This window comes from Lineus longissimus, chromosome 16 (genome assembly GCF_910592395.1).
Source record: "Lineus longissimus chromosome 16, tnLinLong1.2, whole genome shotgun sequence".
Classification (NCBI taxonomy): Eukaryota; Metazoa; Nemertea; class Pilidiophora; order Heteronemertea; family Lineidae; genus Lineus; species Lineus longissimus.
The window spans coordinates 3195834-3215068 of NC_088323.1; the positions used below are offsets into that span (position 1 = coordinate 3195834).

The 19235-nt window shown below is 39.4% G+C and overlaps 3 protein-coding genes across 9 annotated transcripts in view; 2 read left to right on the plus strand and 1 right to left on the minus strand.

Moving 5' to 3' along the window:
- The window catches only part of LOC135500681 (corticotropin-releasing factor receptor 2-like), a 64880-nt gene extending 62043 nt beyond the window's left edge, over nucleotides 1-2837 (plus strand). For 2 of the 5 annotated variants that reach the window (XR_010449500.1, XR_010449501.1), the window contains exons 13-14: nucleotides 732-769; nucleotides 1975-1987. Coding sequence is in view for 1 of the 5 variants with exons in the window: in XM_064792291.1 (XP_064648361.1) it covers nucleotides 732-769; nucleotides 1975-1978 (42 nt within the window). In the remaining 4 variants the exon portion in view is untranslated. Of the gene's footprint in view, nucleotides 1-731; nucleotides 770-1458; nucleotides 1555-1974 lie in introns of all 5 variants that reach the window. The other 3 variants (XR_010449502.1, XM_064792291.1, XM_064792290.1) reach the window with 3 other exon arrangements.
- A 390-nt stretch (nucleotides 2838-3227) lies between these two features.
- LOC135500306 (uncharacterized) lies at nucleotides 3228-7359 on the minus strand. Of its 2 annotated transcripts, none has more exons than XM_064791695.1 (5): nucleotides 7199-7359; nucleotides 5144-5808; nucleotides 4847-4943; nucleotides 4442-4584; nucleotides 3228-4166 (listed from the first exon to the last, which is right to left on the minus strand). In XM_064791695.1, exons 2-5 carry the CDS (start codon nucleotides 5777-5779, stop codon nucleotides 4026-4028), a joined length of 1017 nt encoding a protein of 338 aa, XP_064647765.1. In that variant the 5' UTR covers nucleotides 5780-5808; nucleotides 7199-7359; the 3' UTR covers nucleotides 3228-4025. The 2 variants fall into 2 exon arrangements, with proteins under 2 accessions (XP_064647765.1, XP_064647766.1); XM_064791696.1 differs by lacking the exon at nucleotides 7199-7359 and adding an exon at nucleotides 6076-6234.
- A 2045-nt stretch (nucleotides 7360-9404) lies between these two features.
- On the plus strand, nucleotides 9405-18729 carry LOC135500300 (spermine synthase-like). 2 transcript variants are annotated; one of them, XM_064791685.1, is made up of 17 exons: nucleotides 9405-9708; nucleotides 10079-10221; nucleotides 10366-10551; nucleotides 10751-11552; nucleotides 12378-12595; nucleotides 12802-12860; nucleotides 13631-13748; nucleotides 14674-14773; nucleotides 15059-15109; nucleotides 15397-15464; nucleotides 15701-15879; nucleotides 16189-16343; nucleotides 16735-16824; nucleotides 17335-17452; nucleotides 17641-17738; nucleotides 18073-18182; nucleotides 18349-18729. In XM_064791685.1, coding segments are annotated over exons 5-17 (1209 nt in total). In that variant the 5' UTR covers nucleotides 9405-9708; nucleotides 10079-10221; nucleotides 10366-10551; nucleotides 10751-11552; nucleotides 12378-12593; the 3' UTR covers nucleotides 18410-18729. The 2 variants fall into 2 exon arrangements, with proteins under 2 accessions (XP_064647755.1, XP_064647756.1); XM_064791686.1 differs by having other exon boundaries at nucleotides 9406-9708; nucleotides 12526-12595.
- The last annotated feature ends 506 nt before the right edge of the window (nucleotides 18730-19235 follow it).

A 19235-nucleotide genomic window follows, 5' to 3' on the forward strand; every position in this document is an offset into this window, starting at 1 on the left:
AACATGTGAAGGGATTAGACCTAAGCAAATTTAACCTTGAAGGTGAAGTCGGGGTGCGAGTCAGAAGGGAGAGCATCTTAGCTGCCTGTTTCAAGCGTTTTATCAATGTGTAGTGTAGTAAGTTATTCTATTGAAATATAGTTGATATTTTAAAAAATTGTAGCTTTTTTATGATTTCAATGACCAACAGAACCGACTCGCGTAAATGTAGAGTGCAATGAAAACCCTACCAATGTGAGCAATGATATATCCCTCGCTAATTTGCAATGAACCAGTCGACTGTTCAACATATTGATGTATTCTGTGCGCGGCAGAATATTTACAACAGAAATGATAAATAAATCAACTCTGCAAATCGAATACAAACTCTATTTTGGTTCATCACAACACAACTAAATTATAAAACAAACCATTCATTATTATCTTATGTTTTTATTCTCGTCGCAGCATACACTCACAATGCATTTTTTATGGCTATGGTATAATATTCTGTTGTGGCCTACACGTTTACCATTTATGTTATGCAACATTGCCTACATGTATTATGTTTTACAAAATTTAAAATAAAATTTTCACGCTTTAAATATGTGAAATCAAATAATTCTGCACTTATTGTTATGCGTTTCGTTCAGCGTGTATTTCTTTTCTGCGATATGTCGCCGCATTGTGCACGCAATATGCTTGCGTCATCAAAGCTTGCTGGTCACGTGGTGTCTTAATTGTCGTTTCAGAACCAGCTCGTTCTGCCTCAAATCACCGTCACACCCCTGTAAGTTTGTTTTCTATTTTGATCACTGTCGCTCTATGTACCGTCTGAGACAATAGAAATAACTCCTTCTTATCAATCAAATGAGATACTGCTTTAAACTCCCCACGCTTATAAATGTTCGTCAATAGCCTGGTCAACAACAGAAATGTTCTTAAACAAAAGTGCTTTTTGAAACAGTTTTCAAGATATTCATTCTTTTGGCATAGACTGTATGATGAATTATCAGGGCTCTTACAACCGATGGCCAAAGATGTTTTTTAAGTTTTGAATATAAAAAGTTGCTGCACCTCGCGTCATTGGAATGTCTCCTTTGTCTTCTATGTTAGTCTTGTCCTGACCTGTCTGTATATAGATCAACCTCCTGATAGCTGCTCTCTGCTTTTGCTAGTGATGCCTTCTGCTGTAAACTGCCAGTTTTACGGGCATTTTATTTTCGCAGATTTTACGAACAATCTCGATTCGCAAAAATGTTACTATTTTTGGTTGGACGGGCGAAAAGTGAAATAAAATATTGTTCAGCAAAAATAAGAACTGTGAAAATTTGATTTTTTCCGGATATTTTCATAACTCGCCATAATGAAATGGCGCAAACATTTTGTGGTTCACGGTATTGGGCAACGTCCACCTGACCATTAGCTCGCAGTTTGTTTACATCATGTAGTCTTCTTACACTCAGTTCTGTGTTTTAGATGATGAGATGTCACAGTTGCTGCAGAAAGTGATCGACGCTTTTCATGTTGTGTTTTGTTTGACGGAACCCTGTCGCTTTACATGACGCAGTACATGTATGTCCTTTTTATTTTCATTTTGCTAATTTGCGAGTATGATCTCTTCACACGGTGTCAAAACTATCAACTACACGCTTCTCGAGATACCTTAAAATCTAATTTCTAACATCTTTCATCGATGGAAACATTAAGATGAATACCAATCTGAATACTACATCAACTTGTAAGGATGATTTTTGTCTACCTACCTCTCTGTTGGAAAGAATCAGTATACAATTTGAGCAGTTTTGATTGTTTAGATTTTTCCACGCTTTGGATCTCTCTCGTAATATATTAAAGAGAACGATATCGGAGGAATATATATATAATATATTAGATGACCGAAGTCAACTTCGTATTCACGTCTTTATAAAATGATAGCATGAGCACAAAAAGCCTTTTGAACGCCGATAATTTTGTCTTTGTTTTCGCTAACAGCTGACTAAAGGCAAATTTCTTCCAAAAGAAGAAGAAATCATCTTTCACAAGCAAATCACGGCGGCGGACAATAGGATCGAGTGACTGTAACCAACCTACGTTTTCCATAACCAACAAACAAAAGGAGCCAATAACAATTATAGAGGAAAATATCAACCAAGTTCTTCAAAATGGTGTGTCTTGTCAACAAGCTATTAGAGCCCCGCTAGCAAAAGAGGAAAATTTCGATCTGATTTAAGATTATTGAGTTTTCTGCTGACATGTTCCCGTCATGCTCCTGGCACAGTCTATCAACGAAGTGACAAATATGCACCTCAACGATGTATGAGAACATGTCTGGTTGGAAGATGTGTTGGCCGGCACTCACTCACACAATGTATGTGGATAAATTGATAATAAAACTAACATTGCTGTGAATAGTCATTCATAGAAAAAGTGTACGCATCGATGGTATTACGACAAGTCAAATTTAATATTTTCAAGAAAATAAGTAACGGCGTGTAGCGTTTTTGTTAGTTGGTATATTAAACGTCGAAATACCTTTCGATCTTACTGCGACAAGAGGATCAGACCTGAGATATACTTTTTTCCGTGTTCTTGTTTCATTGGATGGGATTTCTCTGTAGTCATTGAAAGTACATCGAGTTTCTCACGAAGTGTCAGGGTGCCGGTTTGAAAAAAGGAACAACGTGATACCGCATATATTGAACATGACACGACTCCTGAGCTGAAACGTAGATTCACATAATCATCTTAGCGTTAACCTATATTCAAGTCTGACTATTTAAATAGAGTATTAATCGTATTTTTGTCAAATGTATGAAACATTTTATGTTATTTTTCAAATAAAGCAATTTAAATTATACTTGCCTGACGAGATATTCATTCTTTTAAATATAGGGTCCGAAATCCGTTTTCCTTCTCCATACATGCTACCTTTTTTATACTAGTTTGACGACAAACCTCATACGGCAGAACCTTAAACGCTATCAACGAAATGACACAAGAGCACAAGCTATCGTAGACGACGGTATCTAAGGTATGGTCGCATAATTACCTAGTTTAGATGATCATCACAAAACACATGGCTTGGACGATATGGATGGACTGGACCCAAGTTGAGAGAACTCACCAGGACAGAGGAAGTGGGAAAAAATCTTGTTGGCGGCCTATATTGATAATAAACAATACGTAACGCAGCTAATGCTAATATAGTAAGTAACAGGAGTAACGCATAACAAAATAGTGCAGTTTATTAACATTTTATTTACAGACGTATCACAATTATTGCAGGGCATGTTATCACAGATTGCTAGCTTGTCTAAACATCTACTTAAATAGGTCACGGGATAGCCATGTGGCTATCTGATACAGTTCCTACGCGTTTTCAGTGAAAGCATTGAAAATAATTTTCTTTGAATCAAAAGGGACTGATGAGGAAAGTCTGCTGTATCTGATGATAAAAAGATATCATTACAACAGAACTGATGCAACTAATATTTTCCATTCTACTGGTACTTGGTCTAAGACATTGGACGGACAGGAGATTATGGTCCGTCAGGGAAACATATTTCTTATGACTTTAATAACGTTTATTGTTACAGACATTCATACAACGGTGGCAGTAAAAAAACAAGTGCATGTGTGGTGTCTAATGTTTTGAGAACCGACTTAATATTATTTCGAAGTAAGTGCTGAACGAAATCAAATTTGTGAAAAATTACTAAACATGCTAAACTGATATACAATGTACATGTACATAATAAACAGTAATTACCAATTAGCTCCTGATGATTGTTTATCGAATGTACAAATTGTTACAAATAGTGCTCGACAATGACAGTCAACTGTTTCCTGTTGATATGAGTTTGAACGACAGCACGAAGACGTATGCTCAGTGACTGCTGCATAATTGTTTCCAATATTCAAATGTTTTCAGCAGCCATTTAGCGATACAATATGCCTGATTCTGCTTGAAGTTGTCAACGGCGCAGGCTTAGCCTTTACGACCAGTCTAACAGTGTCGCCCTCTTACGGTGACTACGGCAGCATTAATTAACCTTGACCTCTCGTGGAGTCTGTTGTTCTCTCAGCGCTCGCTCCATCTGTTCCTTGCACCATTTGACTGTCAATGTCTCGTCCACTCGGTCCATGAACGCGCTGTGGACGTCACGATTCCTTCGACGGTAGCGCTGAAAGAGAACGGAGGGAGTTATGAGTAGGTATTAACGCGAGTTTGCCAATCCTTTACCAACTGGGGAGATTCTGTGTCAGCTATCACGTCCAGATTGTTTACTATCGCTTATCAATAAGGTTTCCTGACAAGGTTCAGCCAGGTCGGTGTGAACGCAAATGTTAAGTCTCCTGAAGAGTCTTCAGGTGCTTAATCCCAAAATACGTACATGTAAGCGAATCGCCATACATAATTTCGTCTTCGTAACCTTTATGTTAACTATCGGGCACTCACCGTGTAGTCTCTTGGTCTGTTAGGGAATGGATCTTGTGGGTGATGCAGCTCGACCTCCCATTTCGGTGGCTGTTTCAGCGGGGGTGCGAAGTCTGGGCCGGGATCGATGTCTCTCTCTGTCACGCCCAGAGCCTGGCCAACAACTAAAACGAGGAAGAGAAACGTCAGCTGCACGAACAGAGAGCGGTACGATAATGACCGGCAGATGGAGAAGTAGACTCGTTCCTACATAAAGCCTCAGTACACGTATACTGTGTGTCCCCTGTGGCGATCTCACCGTGTGTCGTTCAATTTCTACGTTGTACTCCAAAAAAAACTATGTCGCAGAAGTTTATAGAAATCCGTTGCGAAGCGAGAGAAAAGAATGTTTTGATAGTGTTGGAGGCCGGTTACGGTAAGACTTACTTGTTCTTGGGTGATTTGTATGGAACTTGATATTGAAAGGATCCCTTTCATAACTGGTAAGGAACTCATCAAGGCCTAGCTTCTTGATTGATGGATACTGAAAGAGAGAACAAAGGTTTGCAACTTGCTTTGAAGAGGAGTGCTTGCTTTTGATATGATAATACAGAGTTCTGTGAAGTAGGTATTCGCAATATCGTGCTGTGGAGACCTACCCTATGCTGAAGGTGACGAAAAAAGTCACAAGTTCACTGAAACGGTCACGTTATGCGGCATTTTTCTTTTCTCAGATTTACGTACCCCTCTGAAGTCATGTGGCTTCGGCGGTTCATACGGTTCAGTCGGGAACTGTCCTTCCCTGACGAATGCCTGTCTCGCCTCCTCCGAATCAACAATATGAAATCGTCTGATAAACTCTGGCTTATCCATACTCTGCGTCACTCTTGGTTTAGCTATATCAGGCAGTAAAACCACCTCTTTCGATTGTTTTAAGCGTTCGGCGTAGTAAGAGTCCTTCGGCGTACTATACATCCACGGCTTCATAGCATATTTTGAGTTCCGAGGTGGCGGACGCGGGGCAAAACCCTGTGGCCTGAAATCGGGTGGTTTTCGTTTCCATATGTCGTAATCCGGCGGAGGCCGTCCTAAAAGATAACTATCACTTCTAGATTGCAAGATATTTTGAGTAGCATCGAAGTTTGTCCGAGAATGAAAATCAAAACTGTGACCTAGGTGTTTTATTGAGCTTGCTTTCGATAGAAGGCGCGGTGATGATGTTACAATTGGCCTAAATTCGTCGTCGACGCGTGATGTGCCTGTTCGATGCGATTGTTGATCATACTGTGATTCATTATCGGCGTCCATCTCAGATTGAGCGTCACAACCGGAACCGACGTAATCATCCCGTATTGACAGCTCCTCTTCATCTGGCTCCATCTTTAACGCTCACGTGGTCCAATATTTCACTGAATAATGAGAAGGGATAATATAAAACCTGCATTAAAATGACGGTAAGATGACTTTCAACCAGAGGACAAGAATGCGTATAATATGCAAAAAAACATCTGAACATGTTAGTATAGATATGGCCATAAAATGACCTGACCATGCGACCTACCTAACTGATAAAAATTGAATAGATGTAAGCTTACTGGGACAAGTACAGGCTTGATATCAGCTTAGTGTAACCAGCCAACTCTAAGATATCAGCAAATAATTTTTCAAATGTTTACCTTTGGTTAAGATGTGGTTTGGTTTTTCTTTATTACTGAAGGTTCCCTGTCAACACTAGCTAAACACGAAGATAGTCTTTGGACTATTGGTATTTCCGTTATCAATGCGTAAGCCAGAAGGCCTATGTATGCAATGGCTCTCGGTAATGTCTAGCGAAGAAGATTGGCCTCTTGAAGCCACAAAAGGTTTTAGTATTCTAGGCGAAGACAATTTCGTGGTGGTTTTATGGTTTCTTTGTGGTCTTGTATGTAGTGTATGTAGTGTATGGGCACTGAATTGGATTTTTTTGCGGTTTTATCAATATTATCATTAGAGGTAAATGAAGATTTGGTTGAGAATAACCACAGCTTATAAAAAAAGGTTCTTATCTCTCTTGATGTAAGGATTTGGATGGCCTCGAGTAAGTAATGGGGATTATAATTTGATCAACAATCGTATCTTTGGGATTTTCTTCGAATCTAAGTGAGAATAGACGTCCCTATACTTGCTCGTACTTCAAATACGAGCATGACTTTATGTATTTTAAAGATCGTTGAAAAGGTTGGTGCCAGGCAGTTAGAAAAATCATGAACGTGAACGGTCTCTCGGATCCACAACAATCTGCATACAAAGTTTGCCTACTAAGACGGTCCCAGTTAAGATAAAGACAGACATGACGCTGTCCTCGATGAAGGCAAGGGGTGATATTTGTAATGCTCGATATGTCGTAACTACGCTTTCGATACTTATTTCACGACTAACGGGCAGACTGGGTGACCGCGGCCCGGCCCTGGATTTTCCCGGCCCGATATTAAAGTCGTGCTATTATGAACAGTAAAGTCCAAACAAATGACCTGTTAACTATGCATACCAGCTAGCAATAGCTAATTGCTAGACGAAGTATTATCTTGTCCCAACCATCCACACCACAATTAGCCAGCAACACTTAATATTATATTATATGGCAATACCTGCTGGCTATAATGTCGGTCCAGGGTCACACGCGAACTAGCTGTGAAAAATAACCGATTCGCATCAACACACTTTTGTGCTGTCGTTTGTTATCTGTCACGAATGAAGAAAAATGTGTTAAATGGCAGTGTATCTATATTTGAAATTTTTTTATAAAAGACGGCTACCTACCTTATTTCATGACTGTATTCCGCAAGTTGACATTCCCCGAGTAATTAACGATGTCCTTACTGACGCTTTAATCTTAGGGCACATGCGAGACGAATGATATTTATTCGTACGTTTGATAGGGGTGCCATCAACCAGGCCTACTTATGCATACGATTGTTTCGACGATATCCCCGGAGGTTTGTATTAAGAGATTAGGCCAACTTCAGAGACAGGAAATCGTGTTCACTTGACGAAAATCTTTAAGTTTGATTTTACGTAGTCAACTAAATAAGGGGTTCTTCTTTTAGAAATGCGTGCAATGATGTATATATACATGTATATGGATACCTCGCCGTAGCAGCTAGAACACTAGACTTGGGTAAACCAAAGGTCTGTTTCTGAACGGTTTTGATGTCGCACAGACCGTTTGGACAAGGTACTACGGTCAGCTGTTATAAAGTAGACACCTGTATTCAATTGATAAACGGCGTGCATAAATCGTGTGCATTTTGTAAGAGCATACACATTCAATTGATGTATTAGCCAGCTGCATTTACGATGTTGTAGCAACAACTATGCATTTAACATTGACAGATACAATGTATCGAGCGCCGAACTCGCCTAAACACTAAATAGCAATTTATAAACAACAATATATTAACTTCCAGTGTATCGATAATAACTATGGTTCATTTCCTGTGTTGAAAAGCCTGACATTTGCCTACTATGTTGGCATGGCCAGAAGTCAATACGAGACCAAGGCAAAACACTCTATGTTCTTGACGAGGTAAGGGGACTGGCGTTCCCGGGATCATCCCTATATTCCCCTTTTACCACGTTCCCCGGGTTTTATGTTCCCTGGGTCCTATGTTCCCGAGTTCTACATACCGATACTCCTGAAATAATGAGACACGTTTTAAAGAGATTATCTACTATGGAAAATGACAGGAATGATGTTAGGTCAAATCGTACATACTGGTAATTGTAGTGTCAATTTTTTTTCTGATCGCATAAAAGCAGTATAAACCGATCATGACAGACCTGTCTCCAATACGACATTTTGGCTGAGAGATACCATGGTATTTCCGTCAGTAAAAATGGGTTTTTGTTGTGCCTGCATGAATAATTGAGAAATTGAGCCTTGAAACAGAGAGTTTGTTTCCTTGGCCTTTACACCATAAATGTACGTCAACATGAAGCCTCTGTGTGACTTCTGCCTATCGCCGTACGAAAAGAACACTTCAATCACAGTGAGAGTACAAGTCACCAAGGAGACTCGCGCATGCGTATAGCACCAAAAACAAGCCTGGTCAGCAGGGGTTATTTCATTTACACAGCACACGTTTATCAATCCAAGCATGGGTTGAGATTGGCTCAGACAGAATACAACAGTCGTTTGTTTGTTTCTATACCAATCAAGACTTACATTCAGTAGTTCACAAATATTATTTAGTGTAATTTATACTGTGATAACTTTACATAGGCCTTTTTTATGACTCGAAGCGAAGGGCTTTAACGGTAAACTGTAAAGCTTCAAAGCAGGCATTTACCAATTTCGGTTATGCTAGATTAAATAAGGAATAAATAGCATAATCTCTAGTCAACATTCCGGCCAAGCACTGAATATACCTGTCGTGACAGCCAATATGTGCTCGGTGACACCAATAAGATTAATTTTCAATAACACCCTCCTTTTCAGTCACAGAACAACCGTACTTCGGCCACTTCTTAAACGACCGTGATAAGGCCTATGATTTATAGGCCTGCTCATGAACCTATGAACGGATTTAACGGTGTAAAGTTATGGTAGTTATATTCAAAATCAAAGGAAAAATGGTTTCTGTGTCGCCTAATGTAGGTTAAGACATACTGTATATCACCGACAACGCAGCCATAACATGTGTACAGGGACAATGAAATGAAGTCAAAATTATAATCGTTCCATCAAGGAATCTCCGTCTGAATAATCACGCCTTCGGGACTGGTACAGTCACGCATTCTACCAGTAGATTGGCCCTCGCCTTTCAATATCTGTGACGCTGCTTAGGCGAACAAAGTCATTCTTCAACGATGAAGTCGCACGGAAATATAGCAAACTATCTACATTGTCATATTGACTCGACATTACTCTGCATTGGAGAACAAGCCAAATGTTTACAGTTCACGTATGCATGTATTTATGCATATAATATGTACATACATTAGTATTTATGCTTTGTAAGAGTTCGTGCCTTGTGTGCACGTTTTGTGTGTAACATAATGTATACAATATATTGACAGTCTTGTCTTGAGCCATTCAAACTCAATGAATGCAAAGGTCTGCTGATGCCCTTACAATATAGACTTGATTCACAAGTTTGTACAGTTGAAATTTTAATGTGCTTTAACAGTTAATCGGAGAAGAAAAAGGTTCCATTAAGAAAGTTTTCGAAATATTCCTCAGATTTACAATCATGGTGACTTAGAATCAGAAAAATGGATCCTGATGACCAAGATGAAGATGACGATGAAGACATATTTCACTGGACAAGGTAGGGACGGATTATTGCAGGAAAAAAGTGGTGTAATAAGACCAAGGACGAACTGACTCCAGTTCGTTCGCCGTCCGTGATACTTAAGATGGGAGTAAGTGAAGGATGTGTTCCTCCATGATATGCCAAGTTGCTATGAAACCAAAGAGCAACATTCGCAAAATGCATCATGCTGTTTATTCTACCAACTTTCTCCAGACCGTAGAAAGTGAAATCGAATTGAAAGATCTAGCATCATGTTTGTACAGCTTGCACTATAATATCGCCGTGTCCGATCCGCCGTTCAATAGCGTTAGTGCATACATGATAAATTTAATGGCAGAATAGCATACTAATCAATGACATACTTAGTTCTCTGCCCTATTTTCAGAAACCCTTCTGATGAAGCAACTTCGGTTCGGTCAGAAACCGCTGACTATGAAGAGAGGGACCCGGATGCAGCCATTCGGACATGGGTTCCAAGGAGACTCGCCATGGTGTGCTTCACCCTCAACATTATCTTCCCTGGTCTTGGTAGGTTCTTAGTTAAGCTATGATCTCTGCGTTGTCCATCGATAGCAATTGCAGTCACCGCAAAAATATACGTTCTCAAAACGTCCTGAGTTGATTTAGTGGCTTTGGCTTATACCTTTTTTTATAAACTCCTCATTTTTTCAGGGACATTCATCGTGTCTATAACCCTTTGTTGTTGCTCGAAGAACCTGGACTGGTCTGATGAGAAGAAACGAAAACTTGCCCTTTACGGAGTGTTCATAGCACTGATGCAGCTGGTAACAGCTGGATTCCTATTCGCTGGATGGATCTGGAGCTGCATATGGGGTGCTAGACTCATGGCAGAAGCGAGTAAGTATACAAAGGTCATGAGGTGAATGTGCTCCGCTTTTCATATTTTGAGTTGTTTAGTTTTTTCTCTAATCTATTCTCGTTCAGATTGATGCGATCAAACCGCCCTTGGCTGACATTTTCCATGTGAGGTTATTTTGTAACATTTGCTGCTCGTTCCAAAATCTTATGTACACCCTTCTGTTTTTTTCCGCTTCAGACGCTAAGGTTGAAGACTCGTATCCAGTAGATGTAATCGTGACGTCATCGACCGTAGAGGTCCGAGTCCAGAGATGACATGGCCTCAATTATGGGGCCAATCTCCTCACATAGTTATCTGACGTCGCTCAGTGGTGTTGAAGATTGAGATGGCTGAACCCAGACCTCTGCCGGCAATCCTGCAAAAAATCGATCATATTCTCAATAGCGGGACGCTGTAACGTCGACCAGCACGTGTTTGCACTCTTCGACAACACTTTAGAAATGACATATTTTAGGCAGTGAATTGGCATGATCACATTAATTTGATAATCGATATACCCATGCAATCAAGAGTAGGCCTAAACAAAAGTAACATAAAGAACAGCGCTTTAAAACATAATCATCTCGTTATCTAGTACCATCATGACAGGTGCAACACCGGTATAATGTTTTTGAGTGTTTCTGTTTTTGAGTGTTTCCCCTAATTGTTTGGGAACGCTCAAAAATAGATTGACAAGTTTTTCTGTGTATCCCCCCTATTGAAAAGTCATGGTCTCTCTAGCTGCCTATTGTTTGGAAACACTGACACATGGGAAACAACCACAGATGTTACACCGGCATGTAATTTTTCTCATATTTTAATATATAAATGCGAATTAGAAAGCTCAGTATAATTTTGTTGTTAAATACCTAGGGTGCATTTATTCAACACGCACACCGTAAACGTGTACAATCTTGCATCACTTCAGTTGCAAAGTTTCCTCGGGCAATACCGCGGTACCGGATTACGACACATCAGTGTCTTTAGCCATTGGGAGAAGGTTAGTTATCGCATGGTTGAGTTTCATTATGCTTTCATCTTCGGTTTGCACATTAGCATATATAAGTACCATTTCAAGAGTGGATAATTAAGTTTGATAGCTTACATCAGTGTCACTTCCTAACTTTTAGATATTTTAAAATGTATTGAGTATTGCCTGGTGCGTTCATTCTCTGTAATCCTGACATCACTCGCGCTTTAGCTCATCTGTTTTTATTAATTTGAAGCTGCTTTACGATAAACTGCACATTTGCTCTAGAATAATAATAACCCAAGTCTCAAAGTTTATTGGTTGGGTCATAGCTGGGGAGTGGTACGATTCAGTGAGATATATTTTTATGATTCGGCGACCACTCTAGAAATGGCGGGCTTCCTTGCCTGACTGCTAATGCGGGCTAAAAGGGAATCCGCTTCAAATATATAAGGTTTCAGAGAAAATCTTTAAAAACAATATCAATTTCTTTTTAACATATTCAAAGCTGATCAACACATTGTTTCACACCTGTTGGGTGGCCAGAAAACCACTACTATCCTTCACCAAACAGAGTGTGAATGAGAGCAAAAATAAATGTTTACATTGCTGCACTCATTTTAATTGGATTAAGTCAATCAATCAATACAATCATTGATTAGTAGCAACAAACAGATTAAATTCAAAAAAACAATATTTGAACAGGAGAGTAAATAAACCAAGACAAATCGGCAGCTTTACGTGTATTTTATTCTACTTCCGCTGCGTTCGATACCCGGTTGATGGCTATTTTGTGACGCATTCAAGCAGCCCCGTGATGGCAACAATTTATTCTTACTTTTACTCCCCATGTAGGCAGCTTGCAGGCAGTGTCATTCTGACTGGTCAGCCTCTTGCCCGGCCCTTGATGATTTGGCATTACTGCAACATATAGGCTGCGGTTTGGACAGTCATCCGGCATTCGCCCCAAAAGCTGCCTACAACATACATCCTCTTCATATAGGATATCAGTTCGTAATCAGTACAGAATAGAAGTCTCCTTCCTCTCGATTGACCAGGGGCATCTTTGCAATGTGAGTAGCCTTCATGGTTCTGTCTCTGTTCGATTTTTTCCTGGCCGTCGCTTCTCCGAAGGTGGTAGGTACTTTGGGAAGGCAACGGTTACGTCATATCTTTCTAAATCAACCACAACTGACTAGTTTGAATAGAAATGCACAAAGATGCCGTCAAGAAATTTCATCAGCGAAAATTGAAACTCCTTTGCTTTTATTCTCTCTAGGATGACTTGCCATACTTTCATGCTTTATGTCAAGTTCAAAGAAGGACTGCCTCAAGACTGTAAGTTACGGAGACCAAAAACCAATGCATATTGGTTTACGGCAAACTATTATATCATTTTGAACATTTTCAAAATTCTACAAAGCGAACGGTTTTTTTCGTGACCACCACGTGCTCCTGACAAGACGCTGAGACATACTTTTGATGATATGAGACGTATTTTCGACGAGTGTGGTCTTTCTCTCAACAATTTTTCTCCTAATCTCATCCTCGCACATCTAATTTTTGGATTTGATCTCGCATCTGTAAATCATAACCCCAAAGATTTGCCTTTTAGCTTTCCTGGCCACATTGTAAAGATACGGCTGTATAAATTGTTGAGAACTTGGGAAATTGGATTGTCAAAACTATATGCACCTGCACTCCGCCACTCCAGTTGTAATAGGTGGCCATAATGTACTTTGGTACGCGGCACCTCTTGTTTAATAAATAAGTGTTTGAGAGGTACTAAGCGTCATTTTGAGCCACGGAGCAAATGCAGCAATTCCTTTCATTGGGAGATATGGTCACAAACCAAATCAATAGTGGCGTTAACTTTAGACAAGACCTGAGAATTTTCAAAGCAACTATTGATTATCATTTAATTGATTTTAATTTAGTTGATTTTAATTCAATTGATTTAAAATGCACATTGCCCCCCCCCCCCCCCCCCCTGCCGCCACCGATACGATCAGTTCGCCGAAGCATAATGTGAAAGAATGATTGCGGATGCAGGATGGCTGCGTGTGTCGCAGCTGCAGCACTCATCACATCGAGATTATCATTTGCAGCTTTTAAAGAAGACGTTAATCAAATTGGACAAATATGTCTTGGTGATGTGGAGGCTAAACAAAGTATGAAGGTGGGAAATTCGGATACAATAGTTAACATGACCAATATACAGGGAAGGTGAGTTTGATTCGGTTTTGTTTTGTTCTATATCATCGCTATGATTACCTGTAAGTGTATTGTAGCACGAAGTCGAGTCATGATGTAGGCCTACTGCTATGGCAGTCAAAAATATTTTTGTGCATTACACAATGTATTCATACTTTTGATTGGTAACAACGTCTACATATACTTCGCCCATTTTTCTTGCTTTTCCTATGGTGAGTTATGGTCGCTTCCATTAAACTCATTCTACAGTACATCTTTTTCAGGCGGTAAATTAGCATGATTATTGTCCTTTTTTGTAAACTATATACCCAATCAACTATAGATCCATAGAAGAAGACTGTGCACCACTGCCGTAACCCTGGCATATGTAACGCTCATCCAGGGTTCCCTCGATCTAACAAAAACAGTTAGATTTGAATAGGTGTTATGAAATTCCTAAACACGAATATATGGCTATAGGCATTTACACTGTGCAGCTGGTACCACAGAATATTCTATCAGAATTGTTTAATCAAACTTTCCGTTTCTAGTCACCTGGCTGTCACCTCATATTGAAAAATAACTTACTAATAGAAACTATGAAAATGTTGGTCCACACTCGGATAATAATATTAGTGCTTATAAATCCCTTACCTGTAGTATTCTGAGAGTCAACTGATTGAGATTCATCTAGCTTACACTAAGACAACGTTTTTGAGGAGACAATGGTTACGTGTTGTCATAAGTAAACTTCCCATTACAAGAAAATGAAATTCCTTGAAAACCGTGTCCCCGTATTTGTTCAAGAAATCTTCTTCTGCAAAATACGAAGTGTGAAAAGTTCTTGGAAGATTTCTTTCCTTGTAAAAGTAAGTATTCGAATATTTCACTCACCTAAAAGTGAAACGAGAATTTTTCTCCTCAATTTGATTGTATTCATATTAAATTTTACTTCCAGCCACATGACGATTCGGACGTATTCTGCCCAGAATTTGCTCACAATAGACGTTAGTTACATGGTTCTCGGCGATACACTAGATCCTGACACAAATTTTTTGGTAATTCTTTTTCAAATTTTGACGGTCGCGATCTGATATTCAATATGGCCGTTACGGAAACCATCTTGAATTTAGTTTCCGTAGATTTCGGGTTGAATGACTTATCTGTCCAAAGCAATGTTACCTTTTCAAAACAACAATAGCTGCCAGCCTTTTCAAATTCACACCACTTGGTAACAAGCATGAAACAACCCACATTGTTCATCATGCATATAGACAACGATCAATCGGGGGCTTATTCCACATGCTTTGCTTTATCAGTAGTATCTATCTATCTTTTTTCAGAAAATCAAGAAAATCAATAATCTGACAATGGAAGACAATTGTAACAACTCGGTAGGTCAATACATATAGGCTTGCATCCTGGCTTAATTTTCAATGAGTCTGCGTAACCGTGTTTTTATTTTATCATAGGCATACGATCTAAGATTCCTGAATCTTGAAACTAACCTACATGTGCATGTACACTAAACTTAATCAGAATGATATCTGGGTTTTCGTCCGTGGCAAAACATGAATCGGACAATTCGCGCTACGTTTACACAGAGTGCACCAGAGTACGTAGGCTTAGAGGTCATTATGGATCTTTGATCTATTCCAAAATTCTTTTATATCATATTCAGTTGACGATGAGCCACCTTGAACAAGGATTGGAAAGTCTCTTTAAAGAGGTCTGCAGCGAAATAAGAATGTAAGTAAAATGTGTTATTATTACATGAACTTTATTGCATGAAATTTTAGTATACCACATTATCACCCCTGTCTTCACAATCAGGGGTTTAAAGGAGCAACCAGAAAGCGCTGACTTGATCTCTACCAGTAGGGGAACCAAGCAGTGACTCGGCCGGGTGTCGAACCCACTACTTTTTGACCAAGAGGCCGATTCTCTCCCATGGCGCTACCGCTGCTTCTGTTTCGATTTTCCAGCCTACCATCTGCAATTAAACGCGGCGAACGCATTTGGCGATACGGCTTCACCACTGATTCGAGGATTATGGAGTTAGACTTTGATAGGCTGGTTTACCGCGGCATCTCCGACTACCAAAAAATAGAGATTTATCATTCGCCGATTGACGGAAACCATATTCGTCTCGATGATGAATCAAGTGAGTGTTTGGCGTAGCCAGGTGCATCTTTGAAGAAAACGATTCAACTTTGAAAAAAACGTCAAAGATGTATTTCATGTTGGAATGTTTCACTCAACGTTTATAAAAGTTACAAGCTTTCAAATTACACTTTTTTATTTGTGATATGATGCTTCTATCAAAGTTAACATTTGGTCTGTCTGAAATGCAGCCGTAAGTCTCACCTTTCTGTCAACGCCAGCAAATTCCATGAAAAAAGGAATCATCTAAAATATATTTCAATTGCCGTCTGTGGTTGTTTGTCTTCACAGCCGTTTCGGTTGATTTCAGATAATTCAGAATACGACAATTCGTACACTGAAATGACCCTCTGCCTAGAAGAGAATATATATAAAGGAAAAGACATCCTCTTACTCGGAGGGGGTGTAGGCCATTGCTTCAATGCCTTACTAAAGGAGCAGCCAAACATGGTGACCATGGTTGAGGTAAGCTTAAAAAGCTTTAAAATATCATGGCATTCGCAAAAGCTAGCATATTAACGCATTTACTGTGAGTATTAGATATCTTTCTCCCATTTCTCAAAAAGTCTAAAATATGACTTACTGTAGTTTAATTTGACGCTCAAAGTTTGATCCCAAATTGATCATCGTGATTAAAACACCAACTCTAATCCCAAATCTGTTATTTTCATTAAATTCAGCCACTTTATATTAGGCATGCACTTTCATTGGGGACAGAAGTTGGGTGTCCTCAGTAAAAAGCTTCACTGCAATTCACCATATTTTATTTCAACATCAACAGCAACAGTAACAAAATACTTGTTGTTACTTTTTACATTTTGCCTGGCGTTAATTGTCCGGTATTATCTGATTTAAGATTGATCCTCTGTTAATTGAAGTCTCAAAGGTATACATGCGTGGAGGGTGTGGTGATTCTTTGGATAGAATGGAAGGGCCAAACCACAAGGTAAACAGGACCAACTAAAAAAGTAGGCGCCTGTTGATGCTAGAATGTAAATTCGAATCTACTGAGGCCGCCAATCTACAGATTTTAGCTTTCGATAAAGTTGCGACGGCTTATTACGATCGACTGCAATTATGAAATTTGTGAATCAAAGTGCATTAACCTTACTATAACTTCATTGGACTACACTTTTGCAAGTATTTTCTTTAGTTTAAAAGTATGGATCATTCAAAAATGAGAGACGATGTTGATATATCCTTCCAAAAGACTTGACCACAAAATACTGATGTGAACCAATTTGTCTGGCAGTTCTAATTGCCACACATCCTAAAGAGAGAAGATATATAATTGGTGGAAATTCGTCATTTCAACTAAGGTATGAATGATTTCAGAACATACTTTGTACCTTCTGAAAAAAAACCTCACGTCCTCTTGATCATGAGCTTGTGCTCTCTTCACTGTACCAATGATCTTTCAGGATATATTGGTGATGATCGCTCCTTTTTCCTACAGATCATTGTTGGCGATGGATTTCAAGTATTGGAGAATGCTATAAAGGAAACGATCCAGTTTGATTATGTTATTGATGATATGTGCATGGTACCTTCAGTGCCTGAACCAAAAAGCAAAGGTCGGTCTGAATTATATACCTTTCTTCGCATCTCGACCAGCTAGGTTTGTGCATCTCATCAAGATTTACCCGGCACGTTTAAGGGAGTAAAGACAATGAGGTTCATGATGGTTTTCTAAAAATCGGTTTATTTTCTGAAATGTTACAATTGTCTTTTTGTACACGATGCCTTGTATGTGTTCTTTCAGATATACGATTTCAAACAGGAGATGTCAAAACTCGAAACAGTTCCGCTCTAGATCTGTCTAGACAGGTTTTGAAACCTGGTGGCAGTTACATACAAACTGTAAGTATAAATATATTTAATTTATCTATCAGGTGACTGATAAGGTCAGTTTCGTGTTCTTGAAGCGAGTAATAAGCAGAATCTGCTATACCAACATGAAGAACATTCCTGACCAATGGCCAAATTCATTGTTGTATCGGGTAGACAACAGCACATTTTAATCCGGAGGCGGATGGCCAATTGAAAAGATACCCGAAAAGCCTTAAGATATCCTGCGTAATTAAAACAGCCCACACAAAATGAACTGGTAGGAGATCTGCAAGAGAACGGAGAAACCTCGCACTGGCTACCTTTCATTTAACTTTTCTTTAAAAAGGTTTATTATTAATTTCAGATGGATCCCTACCCGATGAAGAATCATACTGACTTCCAGGCAATGGCCGAAAGGCTGGGTGGGGTTTGGACAAGGAGGGAATGTCCGTGCGTACGCACATTTCACGAAAAGTATCCTTTTTAAAAAGAAAGCTGGACAAGAAAACGACGATTCTTGAAAAATCCAGCGACGGGTTGTAGAACAGAAGCATAGTTGATCCTGCATGATGTGCATGATCCTGCATTACTTTATATCATCGTGATATGTTATATTCACTTTCCTTAACTCTCAACACAGCTACTTCACCTATCAAGTGACCTTTCCAGTGAAAGTAGCCGAAAATGGGCTCACTATATAAAAATAGTCTTTGTATATAACCATGTTAGTTAGTGTTAGTGGTCATGATTTTGTTTGAACTGCAATTCATCGAATAGCTCGCACCTCTATATAAACGAAATATTTAGATCATGATGAGAAGACAAAACGATAAAAAGGAAGGAATAGAACCTCTCTTAGTGGACAGCTTTGTAAGAGGCACACCATTACTACTAGCGACGGAAATTCTGGTCCCAAATGGATAGTTTCTATACAATTTGACCTCTGTTATCAGGACACCTCGTAATTAAGGACAGCATTTGTCAGTCCCAATGTTGTCCTCAATAAAGAGGTTTTACTGTACGTAGTAGCAAGTATGGATTAAATAAATATATTATATACTTGGTAGTAGTGGTGATAGTGGTGGTGGTTGTGGTGCAGTAGCAGTAGCAGTAATAGTATTTAGTACGAACGCGTATACGTCCTTTCCACAGCAACAGTGACGAAAGAAGTAGTCTGGTGCAAACCCATGCACGTCCTACTTTCACCACATGTCGCAATTGTAAGCTGATGCAAGCCGTCACATTACTCAATAACTCGCCGACGAATGAACAGGTGCTGTTGGTGGCGACTGATCGAGTGGTGCGACGATCGCACAGATGAGAGGCAGGCTTACATTCCCTGTCACGAACAATTAACTCTACCAATGCCTTTCACCAAGTTTCTGAAATGTAGGGGAAAAGCACACTGGCCTCATGCAATTCGTAGGAATGTGTGATATGTGATGAATAAAAAACTGCAGTCGTGTCTGATCCTCGTCATCCAGTTCGGATCATCCACTCATGTAGTTTTCTTTTTATCAGTAAAAC